The following is a 27,467-nucleotide window of genomic DNA, read 5'->3' on the forward strand; positions in this document are numbered from 1 at the left end:
TGCCAGAAAATAATGAACATAGTTCAATATGAAGATAAACAAGTAATATCATAATCTAAATAAACATTTTTCATTACGAGAATGAACAAATATTAAAATTTAATTGAACATTTTTCAATATGATAACAAACAAGTATTAAAATTGAAACAAATGTCTTTTAATGTGATAATGAATGAATAAGTATAAATCTAAATGAACATGTTTATATATGAGAATAAATATTGAATTAGATTGCTATGCAAATGAACATCTTTCAATATAAGAATGAACATATAATGTAAAGAGAATGAACATGTATCAAAATTAATTGAATATAAATGAACATGATATCCATCTAAAATGATCAGTGTTCCACCTAAAATGAAAATTTACTATAGACTGATATTCCTTATTAGATAAATAGAAAATATAGGAAGAAAATGGAGATAAGGACATTTATCGTAATTTTAATGAGCGTATATTAATATGTGCATGAACATATATTAGAACATATATGAACATTTATCAAAATGAAAATGAACATTTATCAAAATGAAAATGAACATTTATCAAAATGAAAATGAACATTTATATATGAGCTAAATTTATATTTCTATAATCATACGAAATATATCAAATCTAGAAAATTAGGGCAATTAAACTCTTTTTTTTTTTTTTTTTTTTTTTGTCCAGTAAATTTCTAAGCTAATAATACACCACAAATTAATTTAACTTAAAGTGGATTATTATACCAAACATCATTCTACTATAAGTATAAGAAATCATTGTTATGACAAAAGTTATATAAAAAAAAAAACCATTGTTATAATAAAAATTATAAGAAATCATGAAGTAATACTAGAATTTCATATACCTTTTTTTTTTTAAGGAAATCGTTAGCCGGGCAAGGAATTTCATATACCTAGAGAAAGCAATTGAAGAATAAGGCAAATAAAAAGTTAGGGTTTATACTTTTTTTTTATCAAAAATAAACAAATTAAAATCAACTTACAATTTGATTGTTAGTCGTTCTTTTGTAGAAATTTTCTGCCATTTTTTCTCTTACATACTATATTTTGGTAGAGATCTAAGTGTTTTGATTTTTTTTTTTTTAAAAAAAACAAATTTGGGAGATTTTAGAAGTGAGAAAATAGAGAGAGAAAGGGATAAAATTATGAGGAGAGAGAAATATAAAATATTAGTAAAATTACAGGAAAATTGATTTATAAGAGGAGAGAGAAAAAGTGAAAATACCTACACTAGGATGTAGGTATAGGTTTATTAAAAAAAAAAGATGTAGGTATAGGTTGTATACTGTGTGTGGGGAGGGGGGTGTAGGTACTAATACCTACACTAGGATGTAGGTACAAATTCTTACATAGACCCTGGTCCATCTATCCTATGTGGACCAGGCATTAAACACACTCTTCTTTTAATTAAACACAACTTTACCTTGTTCTTTAAATCCTGCCATCTTAACTTTTTTTTTTCCTTCTTTATAAGATCACTCTTCCCTATTTAATTTGTTTTTTTTACTTCTTTTTCAATCATAATTTAGATCCACAACATTGTCTAGATCAAAGAAATCATCAACATTATCTCTTCTTTTTCTTTTTTTTTCTCCTTAATTTCACTCTTCTGAATTTCCTCTCTCTTCTTCTTAACATTTTCTTGCTTCTTCTGAACTTTCTTCTTTTGAGACTCTTTCTTAGCCTTCTTTTGAGCTTCCTTTTTAGCTTGATTTTCAATCTCCTTTTGACTTTTCTTTTAGCTTGATTCTCAGCCTCCTTTTGAGCTTGATTCTCAGCTTCTTGGATTGGTGTTGGGTGGTGGATTTGGGTTGAAGTTCAGATTGGTTGCTGTAATAAAACAAATGCTTCTTGGATTAAAAAATAACAATATCAAAATTTGAACCGGAATCACAAATTATATGAAATAAAACCATAAAACATTTGAACAGTAATAACAAATTATATGAACTAATACCACAAAATATTTGAACATTGATCACAAATTATATGAACTAGAACCACAATATATTTGAACAGTAATCACGAATTATATGAACTAAAAACACAAAACATTTGAACTAATAAAATAAATGCTTCTTAGTTTAAAAAATAACAATATCAATTTTTGAACAATAATCATGAAATATATGAACTAAAACCACAAAATATTTGAACGATAATCACAGATTATATGTACTTAAACCACAAATCATTTGAACAGCAATTACGAATTATATGAACTAAAAACACGAAATATTTAAGCCTATAATTTACCCGGTTTCTCAATTTTCTGAAAGTTTCTTGTCTATCTCTTTTAAAATCTTTGGATCAACAATTGGACTTGTTATATCCAATTTCCTCTTCCTTTTGTTTCGGATTTGAGAAATTGTCCTGTTCAAATAACTCAGGGTTTCAATTCATCATTTAATTTCAAAATTCAACAATTATATAGGGTTTTAATTTACTTACAATTGATCTTCATCACTATCAGAAGAATTTGGGTCCCTAAAAAATGTGAAAATTGTTCAAAAATTATACCCAATTTACAAAAACTACGAATGAAATTTTAACAAATTATAACAACTACGAACGAGTAATTGCAAATTCAAAGAAATTTAAAGAAAATATAAGTTCAGAAATTTTATTTACCTTTCTGCATTGTTTTCTTGCTTTTCATCCATTGCTATGCTTGAATTTTCAGAGGAGAGAGAAACGAGAATTTTTCGTAGTGTTTGTGTTGATGGCTATAAGTTCAGAATTTATTATGTCAGAGTGTTGTTGGAGTTGAAAGAAAGAAAGGAGAGGTTGGGCCGCTTTATTTGTAATGTGTTTGTGATGAAGGATTGTGATATTTGGGCTAGTGATCCACCTATTTTAGATGGACCAGGGTTTACCATAGATCTATTAATAACTACAATACTCACGAGTATGGGCTTACTTAGCTTTTACATTTAGCTCATGTTATTTTACCACTGCTCATATTCTTACAAAAACATTTTGTTTTGTTCTTAGATTGTGTTAATTTGCTTAAAATAGATTTTTTTTTTATCCAACACCATCCTATGTGTCTCTTCACTCCCTTGACATGAAAATATTGTAACTTTTTTTTTTGTTTTTTTTTTTGAAAACATGAAAATATTGTAACTTAACAATTTAACATGAGAAATTTATGAATTAGATGATGCGGGATATCAAAATAGAAATGCCTAAGCAATGTAACATATACTCCCTCCGTTTTAAAAATAATAATATACTCTCTCCGTTTTTAAATACTTGTTCCACTTTTCATTTTCGATCGTTTTTTAAATACTTGTTTCATTTTCTTATTTGGAAAACTTTTTTAATTAATTTATTTCACCTAGTGGATCTACCATGAATTTTATTTTATCAATAATCAATAACTATATACTAAAAGACACACCAGCAATGACACGTGTCATCTCCTGGTGTGTCCTTAGTTTTTTATTTATTTTTTATTTTTTAAGAAACAAATCTTATACAAATATAGCTCTCTAAATTTATACAATATAATTACTTAAAAAAAAATTGACATATCTTTAACACAAAATATTTTTATAGCTATAAAAAAGACATTCTTAACATAAGTTTGATAACTTTTTACACATTTTATACCTGTAATCCCTTATTTTGATCAAAATTTGTCAACTATATTTTTAGATTTTATTTTGTTTGATTATAAATTATAACGATAGTTTAAAAATGATTATTGAAAATTTCCGTGCAAGGCATGGGACCTAACCTAGTTAATTTCATATTCTATAGAATAATATGAAAATACACAACCTCTTGAGCTATCCCTCACTCTCAAAATAGAGGGAGTTTAATTCATGTAAAGTTCACCTTATCGAAAAAAAGTTAATTAGATTAGATAAAAAAAATAAGTTAAAAAATTATAAATTGCGATACACACGTAAGAGCAAGTTTAGCTCCAAGTAAGACAAAAATACGGTGAACTAGCTCTCATTAACCCGCCTGTTACCGCATTCAAGCCATTCACCCCACTTGTATAGTTGCCGTGGCAAATCCATAAGCCGTTAATTCCCTCTATTGGCGCAGGGTTTTAGCTTCTACAATTTGTTTGGTAAATCCCAATTATATTCGAAAAAAATTAGAGCAATTAATTCAATTTTTCGGAAAAAATTGCTATCAACATGGATTAAAGCAACTACATTTGAGAGTAGAAGTTCATTTTGCACCCAAAATTTGGATGGAATTAGCAGTTCTAAAGTCAAGATTTTCGATCGTGATCTCAAGCGCAAACAGGTCCATTTCACAATTTGAACTCAAATTGTTTTAATTTGTTCAATTTTTATTGCAAATTTTATTTGATTATATGAGTAATGATTTTTTTGACTTACGTTGTTTTGTAATGTATAATGTTGTTAATATGATGATTTTATTGGTTGCATTTTGATTGCATTTGTTATTATTGTGGATTTGATTTTGAATTTCAATATTCTAGGTTATATTATTGATGATCAATTATTCGGTTGTTTTGAAATTATCGGAACATGTATCAGAATCTAGGAATTAGACAGTAATACAAGTGTCATAGGTTGCTTATCTCAGGGGCCTTTGGCTAATTGGCCTTGTAATCATTCTGTCCATTCGGCATGGACTCGAGTTATCGATCCGTATCCAAATAAATCATTACCAATTCATGCCTAGACAGAACCTATTTGACCGAGTGAAAGTATATTGAGTAATTTGGCAAGATTGTGTTGTGTCATTTTGTGAATTCATGGTGCTTGTGTATAGAGTAGTGGTTAGTGAAACTGTGAACTTCATTTATTCTTTGTATCTCTCATAATAGTTGCGTTGGCGAGTGTGCAATTACAACAACTTTGGACCTTAGTGCTATTGGCAAAAAAATCTGTTAGATTTTTATGATAATAGATTATGTTAGGATTACCATAAAAAAATTTCATTCCTTGCTTTGCAGCGTGATCGAGCAGCATGGTTGTCACGCTCAAAGATACATTTATCAATTCCGTGGCTGATAATCTTCTGGATCGCCTAGAGGTTAGTTTGCTCGTTTTTAGTTAAGGGACCGAATGGATTGAAATGAGACATTTACATGGCGCTATACCTTTATGTTGGTATTTGGGCTGGTAATTTTGGTGTTACTAAGTTACCCGTGCTTGTTTTGGTTGTATATTATTTTTCATGTAATATTAAAATATTATGTCTCTTCAGTGACAGAAAGTGGGAACTACTTCCTTCATTTTCTTTTCTTTTAATAATTATATGACTTTTTGTTAGATATTCAATGCGATGAAGTATCAAGTATGTAATTTCCCTGTGCAAATTGGTAAAATTGTTTGGCTAATTGATCTTTCATTTGTTATCCAACAGCAGTTGTTGACCAAATTTTTAGCGGGTATTATCTTTCTAGTTGTGTTCTATGACTTCTATCTGCTCATATGTAGCAGTGCTCTGACTTTTCGACCTGATTTATCCCATGGTTTATGCCACTAATTCCAAACAATCCTATATCTTTTTATTCTTTGAAAAAATTAAGAATATGATGCAAGTATGGTAGTGTATGAACCAACTTTACCGTGTACATGATTGCTAGACCATATCAGATTGGAATTTATTTATGATCTTTGTTGGGCTATTTGTGGAATAAGTCAACTTTTAGGTTTGATATAGTTAGCACTGTCTTAATGAGACTAGTAGTCGGATCAAAGCAATTTGCTACCATTAACATAGTACATATGCTTCTGTTGTAAGTATCTTTCAAAACATGTCCCTGAGGAAGATCATGCAGTGCAATTTAGCCGTAATTTCCACTGGAAGGTGTTGCGGCTAGAAATCTTATAGTTTCTTGTTTAATTTGTAGGACTGCAAAAGAGAATTTCCCACAGCATTATGTCTAGGAGGCTCCCTAAAGGCGATAAGGCAGTCGTTGCGTGGGCGGGGTAAGAGTTTAAACTTAATATTCCTGCATTTGCTACATTCTCTAGGCAGAACTCCTGGTCTTTTACCGCCTATAGGAAGGGGACTTAGCAAAAAGGAATTACTGTGCATATTGAAGAAGTTGTCCTCTTAGAAGTTACTGTAATGATCCTGGAATATAAGAAATTTGAAGCTGGAAAACTTTTGGGCCTAACTTGTATATACAAGAAATCTGCTGAAAGCTCATAGATTTAGTAACCAAGTGTATAACTTTTCCTCTATGGAATCAGAAAATCCTACCAAGTTCATATTTCTTGGTTAGATCTAGGTGTACAGGTCCTGTTTGAGCACCTCCGATGTAACTGGCAAAAATGGAGGCTATAAGGGTCACTGGGTCAGGATAAATGGTCCTTACAATCATTTTTTAGCGTCTGAGAAGCTGGAAATAGAATACACATGAGTAGCGGCCTTGGAAGAAAGCTGTTTACTTATAAAGTTATAATAGGTCTAATTTGACACGACTTAACCATAATTAGGCGATTACTGAAGTAACTGAACTCAATTGTAGTATTTGGGAGTAAAATATGCACGTCAATGAGGGCTGTCGGCTGCTTCATTGTTTGCAATTGGATAGTGAGTGAAAGTGACTTTTTTAGGCGAAGTTAATGTACACATGTATGATGTATCTTAACACCATTAAGCTGTTTAGTTGATTTTTGTGGGAAATATCCCTCAATGTTGACTTTTGGTTCATTAAGGGAATTCAGTGCAAGTCTTAGTAATTTTTTCTATGATCCAGTGGTTTTTTTTTGCAATTTTTGGGAGTTCAATTGAAGGTCTGAAGGTGAAGCTTCATTGGAATTTTATTTGAGCTAATTTTAATCCTAAGAAGATATGAACCTCAGTACTGTTAGAACTTATTACTGCTTTTTATTTTTGTTTTCATCATCAATGGAAAAGGTGAGATTGCTATAAGAGTAATCCTTAGCCATGAAGTTACTAGATCACATTAATCCAATGGGAAGACTTGCAACTTCAATACTTCTTTGACCAGCTGCTATTCTTATTTTGGTATTACAGAATACGGAGTATGCCATTTGGGCAAGTGTTTTTTTTTTTTTTTTTTTTTTTTTTTTTTTTTTTTTTTGGGTTTATTTATTTATTTAAAGTGTTTTTTGTTTATTCACTGTTGGACAATGATTTGTTTATAAAAAGGTCAGTTGATGGAAATTTGTATTTGAATGGTGAATGTTTTTGAAACTCGTGAATTTTCCGTCACAGTAGCATTTTATTAGGGTATCATTTGTGTTGCATTGACTAGACTTTTATTTATTAGTCCGTCAAGGTTTAGTATGTGTCAATTGGTTATTATTGATCTTAGCTTGAAACTACAAAATAATTATTGTCTATCAGGGCTGTAGTGTGTCATTAGTTTATGCACCCAATAAATGGCATTCCTGAGATAAGGGCTTATGTTTTAAGTGTACTTGTTTAATAAAATCAGGAAAAAAATGAATAAATTGTAATAAAATGCATTAGGGAGTAAAAAGGTGAAGGTAAAAAGCAGCTCAAACTAGGCTCTATGACATTTAAACAAGCACACAATTTGAAAGCAAACTGGGCAAGAACATCTTTAAGCCTTTTTTTTTTTAAAAGAATACAAATAACATTTGCTTGATGGTCATCATTTATCATTTTAGCTCAAGAACACCTTTGTTGTGATTTATAAAAATCCTAGGCAATCCTGAAATTGCTTTCATCAATTTTATTTTAAAATTTTTGTTTTTAATATTCAGAACATATCAGCTTGTGATACTTCTCTCTGTCAGAGTAATTGCTATGTAGAATAATTTAGTGGTTTATTGATCAATAATGTACTGTACTAGAGTGTAGAGTATTAAGGCTGTGTGAAGTCAAAGCACACTACTCATTTGAATAATTGTTAATTACAAGCTCCATTCGTCAAGTGAAAACAAATTAAATCTATGAATGAATGTTTGAGCTTGTGTGACTGAGTGCCCGTCCTTTTTGTTGGTTACTCTTCTAAATACCTGGATGTTTCTGAATAAAATCTTGCTGGAGGCATGGAGTGCAATAGGGCACTCCAGCCTGCTTGGTTTTGTGCCTGATTTTGGCCAGTTCAAAAATTTCCATTACCCAGGTTTACTTGTTCCTAAAAAAATGAAAGATTTTATGTGGAATATTTATGTTCAATCCTTATTAAACTAATGTTTTGAGGTAGGAACTAGTTCTGCATTGGTGTCTTAGACTAATCATATGATAAATTTGTCTTTTTGTCAGGTGGTGTCGAAAAACTCATAATGATAGATTCGTCAGTAGATATGGTGAAACTATGTAAAGATGCTGAGAAGGATATGCCTGACCAAAATGTTGAAACAGCTTTTGTTGTAGGTGATGAAGAGTATCTACCAGTGAAAGAAAGGTATGCCTTGTTACTTCCTTGATCATCGCGACTTCTTAAAATGACTATATCTGTTTTGAGGGATTTAGACAATGCCATTGATACATCCTGAGGATCCCTTATATTATAAGAGATTCAGCTAAATTTCTGCTCATTACTTTAAAAATTATGATATACAAGTATACAATCATTGGGTTGTAATTAAGCATCAACCATATTTCCTAATATGGTATTATTATTATAAGAATGCATGGCTGAATCATGCATCGATAGACGATAGGTATAATCAAAGCTTGATTATGCTTAGTATTTCCATTTTAGCTCCTTATCCACAGCCTTTAGGCTGTAATTATACACTTCCTATTTATTTTTTAATACTTGCAACACACGTTTTCAGCACGCTGTTTGAGGAAGTGATTATATTAGGTAAACAGGTGGATTAAGGTAATATTTAAACCCTAACAAGCTGACACTTTCTCCTTATCGTCAGTAAAATTATTTTGTCCGTTTACCTTGTGTAATATCTTCCTTAAAATGCGTACCGAGGGGGTGTGTTGCAAATAAATAAAAACAGAGGAAGTATATTATAGTGCTTACTTAAATATAAGATGTTGACTTCTGTTTACCTCATATTAACTTTTGCCTTTTGATTTCTAAGTTCATTAGATCTAGTCATCAGCTGTTTAGGACTGCACTGGACAAATGATCTTCCTGGAGCCATGATACAGGTATAGCTTCACTGACAATAGATTCATTTATAATCTCCCCTTTTCTGGAAAATATGTACAACTTGATATGTTATTCTTTGTTTTGAGTTTGATATGCTAAATTGCTGTTTATTGCAGAGTAAATTGGCACTGAAACCTGATGGGCTCTTTTTAGCTGCTATTCTTGGCGGAGATTCATTGAAGTTGTTTATCTGACTCATACTTATGGATAATATAGCCTTTTGGGTATTGAGGGTTCTAATTATTTTTATATTTGGAAATTCTTAGAGAATTGAGGATAGCATGTACTGTGGCACAAATGGAACGTGAAGGTGGCATTAGTCCACGTCTATCTCCCCTGGCACAGGTATTCTGTCCTTACTTTCTAGTGTCAAGCCTTGTGTACTTTTTAATTATCAGTTTTTCTTGGTTCTTTGCATGAGAAATATGAGAATCATAAGATGTTGTGTTTCAGGGTCACTTATATCATCTACTTATATGTTCTTAATCTATCTGGCATCTGTGACCAATTGCCAGGATGTCACTTGAACTGACAGCTTTTCTAGCAGTCAGATCAAGGCTGTGACTTTCTTTTGTTTGATTTGTAAAAGGTTGATAAAAGTCTTCCCAGGAATGGGCATTTTTTCCCTCTAATGAAGGAATACATATACTTTGGAATTTCAGGTACGAGATGCAGGAAACCTTTTGACAAGGGCAGGGTTTGCTCTTCCAGGTGTTGATGTAGATGAATACACTATTAAGTATGAGAATGGTGAGTCTTCTAATGCTCAGTTTTAGAGTTCAGAAAATCATGAATAATGTGCTAGAAAATATTAGTTCAAAGTCAATAATCAAATTATAACCACACTTCTATAGATTTAAACTTTTCTATTCTTATCTGATCTCCTCCTTTCTTTCCTTGAGTTAAAAATATCCTATCACTTCCAAAGTTCCAGTTAAATGCCTTAGTTAAAAATCGATTGGTTAAGATGTCTGCTACTAGTCCAGCTAATAGTCTTTTGCTTCTAATGCGCAAATGTGCAACAATCGTACCTTGTGAGTTTCGCCTTTCACGTGCATCCTGAACTTTTTTTTTTCTCTTCTTATTGCAACTATTAGGCCATGCTTGGATTGGGGGTTTTCATCTCAAAGGAAGAAATTGTGGCATTGCTCGAGAAAGATGCTTATAGGAAGTTTTGCACATATTTTTGTTTATTTTACTTTCATAAAAGGGAGCTGGGAGGAAACTTAATAACTTTTCCCTATATCACTTCAATCTTTTATCTCCTAATTTAATGGGGCTGTTTGAAAAGACTTGTGGCTTCTTTATCATAGATAAAGGGAATATATTTTAGGAAATTTCTTCCAACAAAAGGTTAACTGCAATGTCTCCATCAATTTTCCAACTTTCAATTTGGGATGTCCCATAAATTCCTATTTTTTTTTTTTCAAGTTAGTCACTCTCTCAAATCCAATACTTTCCTGTACTACCTTTCCTCATCATTCCATTTTTACTTTTTCATCCTACTTTTAACATTGCTTTGAAACTCTGTCACTTAGAAGCAGTGCCGGGGCTAAAATTGCAAATTATTTATGGGGCCCTGTTCAACTTTTTAAAATGGGGCCTTCTACTCGATCCGATGTTGAATCCGAAGAGGTTTGTGATGAAATTTTTTCAACATAAATGCCTTCTAAAATTGCAAGTTAATAAAAATCAGAAAAATGCACTTAAATTAAACAACATGAAATAATTCAACATACCCAGATATTAAAATTTAACAAAAAATCGTATCCGGTGTTGAATTCGAAGAGGTTTGTGATGAAATTTTTTCCAATTACTAGCTATAGCCTTTACTCACGATACTTGCAAAGAACTTTGGAATTAAGATTATCTTAAAGAATTCTTTTTTATTTGTAAAATTGAAAAAGTAAATAAAAAGCATATATAGGAAAATTTGGGAGATTAATAGAGTTTTAGAAGATATAGAGTTTTTTTGGAATTAGAATAGTAGATTGAAAAAAATTTGGGAAAAAAGAAATCTGAATTTTTGGGAAAAGAATTTGGGAATTAGATGGGTTTGCTGCAGTTCCCAAAAAAAATTAAAAAATTGTATCATGCATGGCTCGAACCCAAGACCTTGTACATACAGCACAATTGCTCTAACCACTACACCAACTGCAATTTCATGATTTTGTACCAAACTTAATTACATATATCTAGATTTTGGGGCCCCTTAAATTTGGGGGCCCTGTTCCGTCGACCACCTAGCTCCGGCCCAGAACCGCCTATGCTTAGAAGTGAGAAGTTATATGTGGGACAAATGTAGTAAATGTTCTTCTTTTCTCCAATTTTACATGTGCGTAGCAATTGTTTAACTTGTTTATCAGCTTCAAAGTAACATGCTATTGAGTAATATGAATTGAATTGAGAAAGTGAGCTACCTTTTCATCCTAACCTCTATTTTATGTGGTGGTTAACTGTCTGCTGATTTAGCTTTGCAGCTGATTGAGCATCTTCGTGCTATGGGTGAAACTAATGCTCTTGTACAGAGGAACAATGTGAGAAAATCTTCTATTGTAGTCTTTCTTATATTCTTCTGCATCTTATAGAGACATTGATGATATGCAATTATATTTAGATCTTAAAAAAAATACTGCTCTGGCAACGGCTGCTGTCTATCAATCCATGTTTGGAGCTGAAGATGGCACTGTTCCTGCAACATTCCAGGTGATTAAGGATACTTTGCTCGATTGGCCGTCTGCTTGAATGCTATTCCTATATTTTCACCATGCTTCTTGGGATAAATGCAAGTCTTCATTTAATTGTGCTCGTAAAAAGCATGTGAATTTATAACTGTTGCCTTCATTCACTGGTTTCAACTCTTATGATCAAGTTTTGCTAGTATGAACTATTTTCCTTTACTGCTCAAATGCATCTCCGTTTTACCCTTCAGCTTATGTACTTCTCCTGGAGCTGGCCTTTGTTATATTTAGCCCTTTGGAATCATTGTTAACTTTCTGGTGGATTACATATATACATTGCATATGACCTTGAGGAAAACATGTGATTATGTGAAGCTGACACCATAATCATTTTTTAACTCCTTTTCTTCCGTGAGCCTTGATTGAAGGAATTTATAAGAGGCTGCAGATTTTGAATGAGGTTCTCATTACCATGTTTTAATGTCGTGCATGTCTTGATGGCTTCATATTAAAGGGGAGTAAAAGTGATTTATGCAGTATTCCCATCATGTAGCTAGATTTTTCTGAAGTTATAATATGAATGTTACATTGTCCACATGTCTTAAGAATAATACCTTGTTCTATTGTCTGCTGTTTTCAGTTTAGGAATTTGGATGTAGTCCTCTATAGTTTCTCTCTCTTTCTCTCTCTCTCTTTCTTGCCGTTCTGTAGACTGGATAGTGCAAGTATATTTTTCCTGACCTTAGTGCTTCAAAATTTTAAAAAGATGATATGAAGGATTTTTTTTTTTTCCCAATGTTAATTACTCTTGCTGGAACTTTTATTTGTGATTAGCCTCCTCACAGTATATGCCAGAGGAGTCATTAAATTTGATGAGAGTGCAATAATTCTTATTTGCATAATCTTTCCTTTTCGCCTTTTCGGGAATGAACACTGCAGGTTATTTTCATGACGGGTTGGAGAGAGCATGCATCTCAACCGAAGGCCAAAAGGAGGGGATCCGCCACAGTATCTTTTCAAGATATACAGAAGCAATTTGGGAGTGAAGATAAGTAGGCTGTTTAATTCGACCCACTAGCAGTTCCAACTTTTTCTAAAACAGTTTTACACAGTTTAACTTATAGTTGGCCAAATTTTGTTGTAAGTAGATGTTATCTTGATTTCAGATCTTTACTGGTGGTGGCTGTACAAGATCAATGATGTATGTCCTTATGTCGTCCCTCCATCCAATAATAAATAGCATTATAGCAATGTATTACTGCTGAATTATTGTGCTTCATGTATCATGTATGTGCTATCGCAACTCTGCAAGAAAGTCTGATACTGATTTAATTTATAGCTTATAGTCTTTTTTGTTTCATATTATTCAAGATTTGCTTAAAGGACTAGTGTGGGATGGATTAGCTACTCGTACTCGACTGAAGTGGTGATTATGTAGAGCTCTCTCCTCTCGCATCTACTACATAAATTTGCTATGTCTGAAAAAGGTTGACAATTTTCCTATCATAGTTCACAGTGAGCCCCTAATCCATTTCCCGTTTAGGAGTATAGCAAGAGTATACGTTATAATGTATGTGAATTCATCACTTATTCACTTTCATTTGACTGATTATATTGGCTATTGTTCCTGTTGAGTTTCTGTAACTTGTTTCTAGGGTCAGAAAAGGTTTATCGTCCAATTGGGTACCTATATAGTCAATGTGGATTAGTTAGCCCAAAGTTTATTTTGGGATAATCGCTCCGATGATAAAGTCAATAAAAAGATGATATGAGTTAGAAAAAAAGATTGGAGAGAATTTTAGAGAGATAAAGAGAGTTATTGAGAAACAAAATCGTAGCTTAAAAGTGAAATATGCTTGGGTATTTATAGAAATCCCCAAAGTTGGTGCCACGTGTCAATCCACGTAGCAATCTTATTATCAAGTGGGCTGTTTCCACGTGATCGTAAGCAGCTCTCCATGTGGATAATAAAGTATGCCGATATAGGTAATTCTAACTAATATGGATGGCGATATAGGTGTACAAATTGAGTTGTAGCTACCTGTTTCATACTTATGCTAATATAACAACTACTACTTTTATAAAAAACAATTAAAATAAAAATACTACATCCGTTAACATTTAATTGCAACTTTGAGGTATTATTGGTGAGATATAAAATATTTCAAAGTTGCAACTAAAAGTTAAGGAAGTAATACAAATCTAATGATCAAACACAATATTCGCAGTATAACTGTATAAGTTATCACTTATCAGCATTAGGTTCAAAACAATGTAAGGTGCGATTAGCTAATCTGTTATGCTCCAACCTCCATTAACTAAGCGAGTAGAACGAACACTAAACAACAAATACCACGTTTTTATTAAAAACCAAACACGTGCAATTCTCAAACTCTTAAACCCACAAAATAAAAAAATAAAATAAAATAAAAAAAGAAAAGAAAAAAAAGGAAAATCAAAGACTCTGTCTTGACGTAAAGTATATCCGGTCAACTTTAATTTTGAAATACCGAAAATACCCCTCACATTTCTACTAATACGACACCGTTTTGTCCTAAGCGCTAAACCCCAACCTTCAACCGTTAATCGGATGGTCGAAACACGAAAATCTCCCATTTCTCTCTCCTCTCCACTCACTTTCTCTCTCTTAAATGAAATCAAATTCTTTAGGAATTCTTAAATTCATATAATTTCAATCAATAATTCACGATTTATTCATTACAAATCAAAGATTTCCCCTTTTTATTTGATTTCAATTTGATTCCTTATTCATCAGATTCGAAATCACTTGGGATTTTCAAGAAAATCATTCAGCATTTAATTGGATTGATTTATTGATAAATAGGGCAAGAAATTGTGAAATTCGATCTGATTAATAACAATGGCGGATCAAGAGGAAGAGGAATTGCAGATGGCGTTGAGGATGAGTATGCAACCGCCGAGCAATTCTCCGCCGAAGCCGAAGAGGAGTAAGCCTAGAGACGTTACTACAACTTCCGCCGGAGCTTCGCCGAAGGTGGAGGAGGAGTCACCGGAGTTGAAGAGCCGGCGGCTTCAACGGGAGCTTATGGCTGCTGCGGCGGAGAAGAGGATGATGATGATGACTACGAGTATGTCGAAAGCGCCATTGTTGAGTGTTAGTGCCCCCGGGACCGGAGACGAAAGCGGAAGCGAGGGTGGGATTGAGGTGAAGATTGCGGAGGAGGTGAAGGTGAGGGAGGTGAAAATGGGGGAGAATTTAGGGGAGGAGTTATCGGTGGACGAGGCGAATCAGTTGTTTTTTATGGTTTTTGGTGGGAATGTTACTAAGGAGGTTCTTGCTCAGTGGACTAATCAGGGTATTAGGTAATTCTTCTTTTCTTGATTTTTGTTCACATTTCTTTTTTATGATTTTTTTGAAGTTTTATTAGGGTGATTGTGAACAATTTTAGGGTGAGAAATTAAATTGTTTGAGCTTTACAGAGAATTGCGTGCTTTACTTCAATGTATATTCATGAATTATGGTTTATGGTTGTATGATTGCCATTTCTTTTTAATTTTCGAGGGTTTGTTTTTATGACTTGCTAAATGATTGTTGATGTTGATTTATTGTTTGAGGATTGGATTGAGAAAATTTCGTGGTTTAGGGACTTTGTTGGGGCATTAATTATTGAATTTGTTTGCCAAACATGTATTGTAGTATAGAGATTGTATGTTAAATTGAGAAAATCTTGTGATTCATGGACCTTGTGGGGCATTAATAGTTGAATTTGTTTGCGAAACATGTATTACAGTATAGAGATTGTATATTAAAGAGAAAATCTCGTGATTTATGGACTTTGCTGTGTCATTGCCCGTTGAATCTGTTTGCGAAAAATGTAATACAGTGTGGTGATTGTATATGACCGAAGAGTAACTCATGATGACGGAGTGAGTCATGTGTCCTATAAGTTGAATGAATTTCTGTAGTATTCGTGTGACTTGTGAGAGTGTTGGGTGTAAAGCATTTTCTATGAAAATGATTCCAATGTTTGGTTTAAAAGGGGTGGATAATAACTCTCCTGAAGGTGAAACATTTTTCTTTTGCTGTGAAGGGAGTCCACATTTTACTTCGTATTACTTTTCTATTACCTCCGTTTCTCTCTTCTCATCCATCATGTCCCTTCCACTTTAAAATCCTTTTCTATATAAATTTATTGTAGGGAACCAAAAAGAAGTAAGGCCCTAAAAAAATTATATTTAGTCAAAGAATAATTCAGTTGAGTACAAATAGTTTCATTTTAGTATAAATAAGTTCAGTCTGGTAAAAATAATTTTAGTTTAGTAAAAATGATTTCAATGTAGTAGATTTCAGTAACTTTAATGGAGAAATATAATAGAGAATCTGTAAAAATAATTTCAGTTCAGCAATAATAATTTAGGTTTGATAAAAATAATTTCAATTAAACAAAAATAATTTCACTTCAATTATAATAATTTAAGTACAACGAAAATAATTTCAATTCAACAAAATAAGTGAACTAACCAGGGCCGAAGTCTGCAATAGTAATTTCCTTTGTAAAATTATTTTCCCTTTTAAAAATTTTTCATTAAATATGTTATCCACCTAACCAAGCGGAACCTGTGTATGTGAAAAATGCTTTTTGACATGGACTTGGGAATTAGGAAAGAAAGAATCTTTTTGAGCATCCTTTCAATGTGTCGACTATATCTGATTATCTTTCTGCTGCTATAGGCAGTGTTTCTCCAAATTAGCCTTGTCATCTGTTTAAGGATCTAATGGAAACAGTTTCAAGATAGTCTTGAGGTAAATTTATCCTATATGCATTATGTGTTATGTTGCTTACATTTGACCTTCCACTCCTGAACCCTCTAAGGAGGAAATTTTGTTAGAGGCATCGGGTAATAGTATGGGACTTTTCTTGTTGGAGGAAATTATGTGTTTTAGTTATTAGACCCCTTGCCGCTAGGTTTATGTCCACTACTCATCAAATCTAATAATGTTCAGTTTGATGTGACTTTATTCTTTTGATGTTTCTAGTTATACTGCACTCTATTATTTTGTTGTTATGGTTTTCTGGGTTCTGTTTATCTGCTATTTCGTGCGAAGTATTTTAGAAAGGATGATAAGTTTAAGGTATTTTATGGCTATATTTATCAGCTTAATTGATAGAAATCCTTATTGTAGGTTTAGCCCTGATCCAGAAACTTCTATGGGCCTGGTGCAGCATGAAGGAGGCCCATGTGGCGTGTTAGCAACAATACAAGTATGAGTTGATTTCTTGCTCACTATGATATTAGGCCTTTAGAGGCTTGACACTTAGTTTCCTGGTGTTTTCTTGTGAAAATTATAAATGATCTGTTGTATAAGGTTTTGTGTTTGCATGATTTGATTAAACAAATATTAGCATGATTAGTCAGTATTCTGAATTTTTTTGAACCAAGCTCAGTCTCAAGTGCTGTAAGAACTACAATTATGTCAAGTGTAAGCTAATCTTGGAGTTAAATTGCTCGTATGGCTTGATTATCTCACATGCTACCCATTTTTACTTCTTCTTTTCTTCGTGAATCAATTGTTTTAAACTAATGTTGTTACAGTGCTTTGGTTCTTATCTGAAGTCGTGATGGTTATCCACTGGAAAATGTATTAATTTCATACAAAGACTTACACCAGCAAAGTCCCTATATGACACTTGTCACAATACTCACAATCTGGCGTACGATTTTCTCGCCACTTCTTTACTTTTATTTAAAAAAATAATACTCTCTGCTCTTTTCTTTTTTTTTTTTTTTTTTTTTTTAATCTTCCATTTATTATTGATATAAAATGAAGTAGCAAGTGGAAAGTGGATCCTTATTTTTACTTTTTTGGCAGAAGAGAGAAAGTTGTTTAGAAACATAGTATTATTATATAGTTTTATGTTGACCATATAGTAGGGTAGGAAGTGATAACAGCGGAAATTTTTTTTACCATTAAAGGAAAAAAGCAAAAGTGGGAAGATAAAAGAAGAACATATCAAAACAGAAAGCGGGGGAAGATGAAAAAATAACATATCAAAACGGAAGGTGAGAAGATGAAATAAGAACATATCAAAACATAAAGTGAGAAGATAAAAAAAAAAAAGAACCGAGGGAGTAACACATCTTTGCAAAACCCCCAACCTTTCTTATACATATCTAATAAAATTTTCTTATCTTTCAAATCTATAATATTAAAATTTCAATCTCCTTTATTAAAAAAAAAGCCAAATAACTACCATTTTTGAAGTTGTAACTATTGTCTTTTTTTATATATTTGGATTCAAATTATAGAGTAATTAATTGCTCAATATCTATGATAGTATTATAGACATTACGAGTATATAGGAATACTGCAATAAGGGCATTATTGGTTGGATATGAATTTCCAAAAATGTAGTTTAACTGTCTCCTTTTTTGTTTATTCAGTATTAGATTTGGTGGAATTCCTATCATTATTATTGAGTTATTAGAATGTAATTGTGCTAATGTATGAGACATATTCTTTGCTACGAAACAATCTTAGATATTGAGGCTCTTTTAAATACTTGTTGTTGGAAAAGTTGGTGAAATAGGTAGTTTATTGTTTTTTTTTAATAAAAATTAAATATAGATTTGTAGAATTTGGAAGTTACAGGAAGTTAAATATTTTTTAAAAAATAAATGAAGGGAAAATGCATAGGAATTGAGGATGAAGAGTTTCAAGTGGTATAGTTTAAAGTTGCCAAAACGACAATTTTTTAATTATATAAATTTTGACTTAATTTATTTCATCATTATCTTAACAATTTCAATTTATTTGTAACTTTTTAAGTTTTTTTTTTTCAAAATATTACTATGAAAATGCTATAAACACATCTAATAAATCTAGAAAATTTACTTCTTATGAAAATAGATTTTGCACTTTATATTTAAAATCTTTCATTACTCAAGTACTTTCAACAATAATTTCGATTAATAATCATGTTCTAGTTTACATTTCCTTAGGCCTTAGGCATTTAGTTATTATTTTTTAATTCGGGGGAGGGGATTTCCAATTATAGAGATATGTACTCTTGAGCTTCATGCTCATTTTTTTCATTTATTTTGCTAATTTAGTCAATTAGGACAATTTTTATACACAAGTTTGGTTTATTAATGTAACTACATGTCCTAAGTTATTTTGGATTTATCTTTTTTTTTTTTTTTTTTTTTTTTTTTTTTTTGACGGGTTGGATTTATCTATTTATTTATTTATCACTATTTTCCCAATAGCACATGAAATTCAAGTTTATTTTTATACTATTAGAAAAATATTAGGGACCTTTAGAGAAGTTCCTAGCTATTTCTGTGTAATCTAAAATGAGAAAATTAGTTTAGGTTGTGTGCTTGGCTGCTTGCTGTTCAAGTAGTTCAACTGCGTGACATTCCAAGTAGAGAAAAAGAAAGAAGATATTAAGTGCTGTGAGATCATTCTTTTGATGAATTGTATGTTTTCAAAAACCTTTTATCTTGGATATGACTCATAGAAGTAAATTTTAGTGTTCTGGACTTTGAACTCAACTGCTCATCTTATTTTAGCTCGAATTAGCTTTAAGATTTCTTTCCTTAGCAAGGTAAAAGATCTGGAAATGTAGATCTTGATGTTATTGAAAAGGACGAGTTCTATTACAAATTCACATTCTCATTCAAAATCTAAACCGTGGATGACAAATAGGTAATGTATATTTTTGATCTTCTTATTAACCATATATATTTATACACCCTTCGTTTTGTTGGTTACGATTTTACTTAATTCCTAGTTTTGCAAATCATTATTCTCACCGTGCCCCACTTGCAAGAGTTGCAACATTTCCTTTCTTAAATTTTCCTACATGAACAACAAGCCCTGCATACAACATGCTCTTTCTTATCTATTCTTGCTCAAAGCCACTTACAGCAGAATACAAAATTTGCTTTCCTCTTTCTCATATCTTCCCTAGCTTCTGTTGCTGCAGCAATTGCAGTCATTTTTTTATAAAAAAAAAAAAAATTAGGAGGGAGTATATTATAATGAATTTGATCTTTTTTGTTTTTTGAGCTTTATTTTCACCATTACTGCGTACTAGCTTGGGCTAAGCCCATCAAATTACCAGCTTAATTTAGAGCTCCATTTGAGCTTGACTTTAATCTTGCACAAACTGTAATGTTTATTGGTAGGTTTCTTGCTGTGGCTTTTGATTTATTAATTCTCATTCGGCACTCTTTAGACAAACTTTTCATTTCGTTCAATGTTACATTGGGACTATTAGTTATCATATCTTTTACTAGTGGTTCGTGTAAGCCATAGTGGCTATATATCTCTCTTCAGTGCTATTTATATGTTTAGTGTGTGCTTTCAATGTTTATGGCATCTGATATCGTCTGCACTCATCGGCGTCTTTTTCTGTATTATCTGTGGTGGTAAGCTAGTGAAAAGCTGGATTCCTTGGGCTGACAATTGTCCCAGATATTAAAAAAAAACACAATATCTCTTTGTAAGGGGACTGGAATATGACTGTAAAGATTGATAATTTGTTTTAAGAACTTTTTGCACTTGAGATTAGTTTTCCACTCTTTTAGCATATTGCTAAATAATTAAACAAAAGGTAAATTGTGAAGAGGAAATGTAGAAGATATGGTGTAATAGTTTCTAGCACAACATGTTAGATCTCTTGGATGTCACAGCTTTTAAACTGCTCTAGTTTGCCGTTTTTAGTGAATTTTAAACCAATGATCTGCTTCTCTAGCCGTGTCTTTATCAGTTCTGCTGAGTAATTTACAACCTTCTATGAGAGTTGCTTTACCTAACACAGAAATAATTTGCTTATGCAATTAATTGGCCTCAATTGACTAGGAGTTTCGAGTGTTGGTCTAGCTTTCATGTCGTGTTAAAGTGATAATGGTACCTATCGTTGTTATCCATATATTTTAAGCGAGTGGCTGTACTTAATTTTTATAGATTAAGGAATTACTTTTGGATTCTGTAAATCACATTATCATAGATTACGGAATTACTTTTGCGGGTAAATTGCTGTACACTTAAGTTTGTGGGAAGAGAAGGTGAACAAAGTAATATATGTTTTATTAGGAGCTGGGCTAACACTATGTAGTCATGATGTTGTTGCACTCATTTAACAATTTTTTGGTTGTATTTTTCTTTCATTCTTGCCCTTTGGGAAATGGCAAGGCTGTAGTTTCATGTTGGTTCTCATCAGTCGACATTCTATTTTTGTTTTTTCATAGAATTGCATATCTGTCCTGTTTTCCTGCAAGTTCATATGATGGAAACACACGCGCACACATACACATTGTTGAAAAAGGTAATTTGGTAGGTAATTTAATAAATAGCCCAAATATTGGTGACTATATTATTTAGCTTCCAAATTTGTCCCTGCATAATATTGGTATAATTCCTATGACTTGTTTTTGAAAAAAATAATTCTAAAATGCTAACAGAACTGTGACATTTTTTTAATGGCTGAGTGTATTATCTATGGGCTGCGGCCTCGGCCTGTGATTACCTATTTTGCTGAGCATGATCCAAAGAAAATCTGCTGTATCTCATATGATGTCGTAAAAATTACATCTTTTAGCGACTTTCTCAACTTAACGTTTTTCTTCCCTAATTTTGCAGGGGTTCGTTCTAAAATATCTTCTGTTTGTTCCAGAAGAGTCAAGTAATAATGCATTAAGAACACCACAGAGATCTTGGAACCGGGAATCTGTTACCCCAGAAAATTTTGCTTCCCTCTCAGAGGATACTAGAAAAAGGTGACAAATAGAAGCTCCTACGCTTAAAGATTTATTTTAAACGTGATTGTATTATACTTTATATGTCATTGTTGTTTTTTGGATTACTAGCTTTATTTTTAAGTCAAAAGCGTGACTTTGACTTACAAGGTGAAGAGGATTAGAAATCTACCAACATCAAGCAATGATAAGACATTGCCCCACACCCCTCCCTTAGGCACAATTATTGCCGCTCCCTTAGGGCCCATTGTTCACCCCCCCCCCCCTCCAATTTTCACACCATCCTAAATTAATAATGGCTCATTTCTGGACAAGAACTTGACTCTGCATTTTTCCCTTTTTGAATTATGTGTTGTGGAGAGGTGATGTTTTGAGATTGTAGACTAAAACTGACTTGAATGTCTTGTTTCTTTTCTCTCTGTGGTCAATCTGGAGTGTTATATAATCTTATATCTAATAGAGACTATACACACGCAAATCTTTTCTTAAATTTACAGGGCACTGGTGAAAAGTATGGCAGAGATATTATTTCGTTGTGGAAGTAATAAAAAGGCAGTGGTTGCAACTCTTGATGTCCTCGACCAAAATGGTGAAGGCAACAGTGATGGACCACTGGATGAGGTATGTTCTTATGACTTCTTAAATCTATGTTACCGCTATAGCTGATTGGGGTAATAATTATACCTTCTCCTGTTCTATTGAGTTAATGCTCGTGCCTCTTTCTATTTTACAGATGATATTGAAAGCTCTAGAAGGTTTTTCTATTGAGTCTGCTTCAGATTTGCAGAAAACCCTGAGAGTAACGTCATATACATCATCTGCCAATGCAATTCAGAGACTTGAGATGATGCTTCCTGTGTTTGAAAGTCGTATGGGAGCAATGCTGTTTTTGATCTCAGCATTGCTTTCTCGAGGACTGGTATGTCTGTTAGCTGTTATATGTGATTAATTGCTCTATCATATCATCTAATTTCTTGAAAACTTGAGAGTTAAACCTTATAGATGTCTATCTCAATTATTTTGCGTCCTTAATTTCCTGTTGCATTTGTCTTTTCCCTCCCCTAGTCCCCTCTTTAGGCACCTGCAAATCTGCATACTTGGGAGAGCTTTATGTCAATATATAAAAATATTTGAACGTGTTCTGTAGATAACAGTTTGTTTTTTATTTTACATTTTGGTTCAAATGTGATTTTTTGCTTTTTTTTTTTCCTAATTGTCTTACTCTTACATCAAGTGGAATTGGAATGGAGTGGGGATGATTTTTGATGGGTGAAGAATGAGAGCTGCTAGCCAGTAACTACTTTTAACGTAACGTTCTTGAACTTTATACTTGTTGTCGATAAAATAGTTTCTTTAGATAAGAAAAGTATCAATAATGGAGAAAAAGTGAGATAGGAAGATCACAATGTAAAGAAGCTAATCAGTTCTCATCAATCCAAGGAGAACTTTCATTTTGTTTTCATCTATCAAAGGACAATCATGTCCATTGGAAGCAATGTCCTTGGATCAGTGAAAAGAGCTTAAAGTTGTGAGATATTTATTTTCCCATTGTTTACATTTCCATTTCAATTCCCATTCCAATGCTATGTAATATGGGACCTTATCCTTTTAGATTAGAGTACAAAAGGGAAAAGGCTGCATGTAAGAAGTCTCTTTAGGAGGCTTAGAAAGTGTGACTGTTGTATAAAGCCAAATTGTCTGCCAATGTAGATATTGTCTAGGGATTTATCAAGGATGGATTCAATGAATATTGGACATACTCCGCTATGAGTCAATGTTAAGGGGAAGAGTATTTAGGAGTATCATTTTAAATTGATGGTTAGTAGCTTGTTGGAGAAGACACTTTGTTTGTGGGAAAGCTCTATAAATAGAGCTCACTGGAGAGAAGAATTATGTTGAACATGGATAGTATTTTGTTGTAGCTTAGTTAAACTAAATTGTGAGACACCTCTGGAAAGTAGAATTATTATTCACATTTGCTGTTATTTCCTCTTGTTACATTGATCTTCCTCTTCCTAGTTTCTGCCATTAATGATGCTGAAGCTATGTTAATTTATATACTAATTTATACTTGCGAGGATTTCTTATATAGTTCTAAGTTGAAGTCTATTTCCCATTCTCCCAAAAGAAATTCTGGTAAGCTGAAGTCTATATCCCAAAAGGAATTCTGAAGTCTATGTTAAATGTCATCCACATCCTATATCACTTGACTCCTGAACCTTCGATAGACTGATGCTGAACATAATTCTGTCCAGTCTCTGGTCAGCTATCAACATATGGACCCCTGTCAATAACAGAACTTCAACTGCTGAATATTTTAAGGCCCATAGTAGATTCTAGCAACCATAGCCTCCATGCCCTCCTGTAATGACAAGGTTTTGGTCCCTATGTGAAAGTTATAAGATAGAGTAGAAGCCAATAACTTTTCCACCTTTTGCATTACGAAGATATGGGTATATGACTATTACCTCTCAGAGAATTGAACTCTAACCTGATTTGGTGAACATAAAGTACTTGGTCTCCTGTGCCATCTAAGCCACTTCTGTGGTGCCAAAGAACAAAGATGCAATTTCCTGGCTGTTTAAATTCAGTTCTTCAGCCCACCAAATATCACTAAATTGTCACTGAGAATCATGTTACTACAAAACCTGAAATAGATCCGAACCGAAAGTGGAACTGTCTCAGATCAACCTAACCCATTCTGGTCCAAAGGACCCATTTTTGTGGTCTACTCTGATCCTTATTGTTTGACTTCCTTTACTATTTATACCAACAAAGTTTCTGTAAAAACCTGAAGATAATAACAGTTACATCCTTGCATCATTGAACAGGTAAGATCTGGCCTGCTTACAAGTGATTCTCTTTATGGGTTTACATGCTCTGTTTACACCCCCTCCCCCTCCCCCCCCCCCCCCCCCCCCCCCCCCCTTTTTTTTATCTTCATAGAAACACTATTGACAATGCTGTAGTCTACACAATTGTATTATTTCAATGAATATACTGAATTATTTATAGTAGCTTAGTGACATCTGATGCTTATGCTGTAATTTTATTAGTACCTTCTGTCACATTTAGATTCTGCTTATTTAACCTACTATTATCTTGTACAGGAATCGATTCAAGCTGATAGGGATGATCCAAGCCTACCGCTAGTCACTGCCCCCTTTGGTCATGCCTCACAGGTAACTCCTTGGTCTTATGTTGATAAGGTGTACTTTCATCTGCATTATGAGTGTTGTTACTAATTTGAATAACATGGTGCAGGAAATTGTAAACCTATTACTGTGTGGAGAGGCTGTTGCGAATGTGTTCGATGAGAGGATAGACTTAGGAGGTGGCATGTTTTTGAAGGGTGTATCCAGTGATGTGGAAGTTGGATTCCTCACCCTGCTCGAGTCCCTCAACTTCTGTAAAGTTGGACTGCATTTAAAACGCCCAAAATGGCCAATATGGGTTGTTGGGAGTGAGTCACATTACACAGTCCTATTTGCTTTTCATCCTTCTGTTCAGGAGGAGAATGAAATGGAGGAGAGGGAATCAAGAATCAGGAGAGCATTTGATGCACAAGACCAGAGTGGAGGTGGCGGCTTCATTAGTGTTGAGGGCTTGCATCAGGTCCTTAAAGAAACTGGCATAAACCTTCCCTCTGATAAGCTTGACCGCCTCTGCAGTGCAGGCTTTATAGTATGGAGTGAGTTCTGGCAGGTTCTTTTGGATTTGGACAGGAACTTGGGAGGTTTCAAGGATTCCTCGGGGTTAATGGGAAAAAAGGTGTTTGATCTCTACCATTTTAATGGAATTGCAAAATCAGTAATTAATGGAAACCAAGGTGAGACACCCTTTCAAAGACCGCGGATCACTAAACTGCGAGTTTCGGTTCCACCTAGGTGGACACCGGAGGAATATATGGCAGAGGCAGCACCCCCTTCAAGCTCCAGTGGCAGTGATACTGCTGGAAAAGATGCTGCTAAAGCTGTTGCACCTGAGCCTCCCCAACATGCTCCACTTGTAGACTGTATTAGAACGCGGTGGGCTCGTGCAAATTGCAATTGGACTGGGGATCCTCCAAGTATCGTGTAGTATCTTTATGATGTGTTGGATCCAAACATCAGCTCTCGTTCATATACCCGCCGGTGTGTGGACAGTCTAGAATCTAGAGTAAATGAGTTGAGGGGACGCATGAGACTGTTATTCTCAGAGCACAGCTTTGGTTGAACAAACGTTGCACTGGTGGTGTTGGTTTGTGATACAGATAGGCACCAAATTTTCGTGCCCTGTTGTAACTGTCATATTTGACATTGATTTCATTTGTTGAGTATTTCTCGGAAGAACTAGTTCCCTGATAAATTTGTTAATAGATTGTGCATATCCTTGGATGCATATGTTATCATAAGAGAACTTTTCTTTTTATATATGAAGATAATGTCATATTTTTCTTCTGTATCTTCATTCTTCACTGCCTTGATACTTGTTTGGTTTTGCACAGATTCAGGAGTTCCATTTTGTTCATTTTATCCATGTAATTTTCACTTTTTATAACCAATAGATTTTGTCACTCACTAGTAAAGAAGTAATACACTAATACGTGATTTGTAAAATCATCCTTAATAGCTGCGATTCTTTATAAGACTAACTATTTAGTTCCACCATAAATTTTGATCACATACATTAAAATGACTATATATTTATATTGGGAAATTCTTTTTTTTTCTCAATGGTAAACACTAAAAAAAAATAATTATCAATGGTAATCTTCAATTAGTAAAACTAATTCAGTGGTAACATTAATGACATTAATTCAGAATTATTAGCCTAACACTAGTTAATTAAAGGCATAATGACTAATATAACCCTATTAATTAGATAAAAAAAAAAAAAAAAACCCTTGCCACCCCAACCACAACCCATTGCTAGCCCTCCTCCCCTGCCAGCGGCGGCCGTGGGCAGCAACCCTTCTCCATCCCTTTTTCTGGCGCCGGCGCGGCGAGCGTCTCCTTCCTCGATTCCCTCTCCTTCCCTCGATTCCCAGCCTAACCACCATCTCCTTCCCCCAATTCCCTCTTCTTCCCTCGATTTCCAACTCACCCAAATCAAACTACACCACCAACAGATCCCTTAACAACCTCGTCAATCTCGACCTAGGGTTCGTGAAACCAGTGACAAAACCTCCGACGAAAATCTAGAACAAATCCCATCAACCACTAACGGAAATCCCGACATGGCAACCCACGATTTTTCTTTGAAATTTATAGGGTTTTGGGGGGCGAAATTTTTAGCTTTTGATTTGAATTTTTAGTCGTTATTTGCCCGATTCAGGGTATTTTAGGGGGTTTTTCATCGATTGTTGCTCGAAAATGGGGTTGGCCTCGAATTTGCTCGAATTTGGGGGTTTTGGCTTAGTATTTCTGGGGTTTCGGTGAAATACAGGTTGGGTTGAGGAGATGGAAGGAGGGTTTTGAAAATGGCGCCGATGAAGACGGGGGATTGGGTGGTTTAAGGGTTGCACGGCAAGGGGGAGAGTGTTCAACTCGGCGCCGGCCGTCGGGATAAGGGGTCGGGGGTGCGCGGGCAGGGGGTAGTGGAGAAGAAGTGGGTGTTGTTTTTTTTTTCAATAATGGTATTTTAGGCATTTTTCTTGTAAAACATTAACCATGGTTAATATTTCCTCAAAATGCTTAACTAATGTTACCATGGAATAGTTTTACTAATTAAAGATTACCATTGATAATTTGTTTTTTTAGTGTTTACCATTGAGAAAAATAGAAACCTCAAGAGTACCATTGAGAATTTCCCATTTATATTTATAAGACTAGCTATAGATTTTGTTATCATTCTTTATAATTTTTTTTTTCTTTTTTGAGGGATTTTATGTTTGTGATATGACATCATGGTTCATAAACAATGTATTAAAAGGTTTTAGAATATGCGCAAGAATTAAGATCAAAACTCATTTATGGTACGGAAACAATATATTA

The 27,467-nt window shown here is 33.5% G+C and overlaps 1 protein-coding gene and 1 pseudogene across 1 annotated transcript; both read left to right on the plus strand.

The window, feature by feature from the left end:
• The first annotated feature begins 4,050 nt into the window (after positions 1-4,050).
• On the plus strand, positions 4,051-13,024 carry LOC110725516 (annotated as a pseudogene).
• A 1,276-nt stretch (positions 13,025-14,300) lies between these two features.
• Positions 14,301-25,959, plus strand: LOC110725866 (ubiquitin carboxyl-terminal hydrolase MINDY-3-like). The gene is made up of 7 exons (XM_021905328.1): positions 14,301-15,090; positions 16,913-16,991; positions 21,377-21,513; positions 21,990-22,113; positions 22,226-22,411; positions 24,603-24,674; positions 24,757-25,959. Exons 1-7 carry the CDS (start codon positions 14,627-14,629, stop codon positions 25,570-25,572), a joined length of 1,878 nt encoding a protein of 625 aa, XP_021761020.1. The 5' UTR covers positions 14,301-14,626; the 3' UTR covers positions 25,573-25,959.
• The last annotated feature ends 1,508 nt before the right edge of the window (positions 25,960-27,467 follow it).

Source organism: Chenopodium quinoa, unplaced genomic scaffold (assembly GCF_001683475.1).
Source record: "Chenopodium quinoa cultivar QQ74 unplaced genomic scaffold, ASM168347v1, whole genome shotgun sequence".
In the NCBI taxonomy this organism is placed as follows: Eukaryota; Viridiplantae; Streptophyta; class Magnoliopsida; order Caryophyllales; family Amaranthaceae; genus Chenopodium; species Chenopodium quinoa.

Excerpts from the sequence above, each read along its gene's own strand:
- LOC110725866 (XM_021905328.1), top strand. The coding sequence starts at position 14,627 with ATGGCGGATCAAGAGGAAGAGGAATTGCAGATGGCGTTGAGGATGAGT. Across the intron at positions 16,992-21,376 it reads GCGTGTTAGCAACAATACAA|GGGTTCGTTCTAAAATATCT; the intron begins GTATGAGTTGAT and ends CTAATTTTGCAG. Across the intron at positions 21,514-21,989 it reads TCAGAGGATACTAGAAAAAG|GGCACTGGTGAAAAGTATGG; the intron begins GTGACAAATAGA and ends TTAAATTTACAG.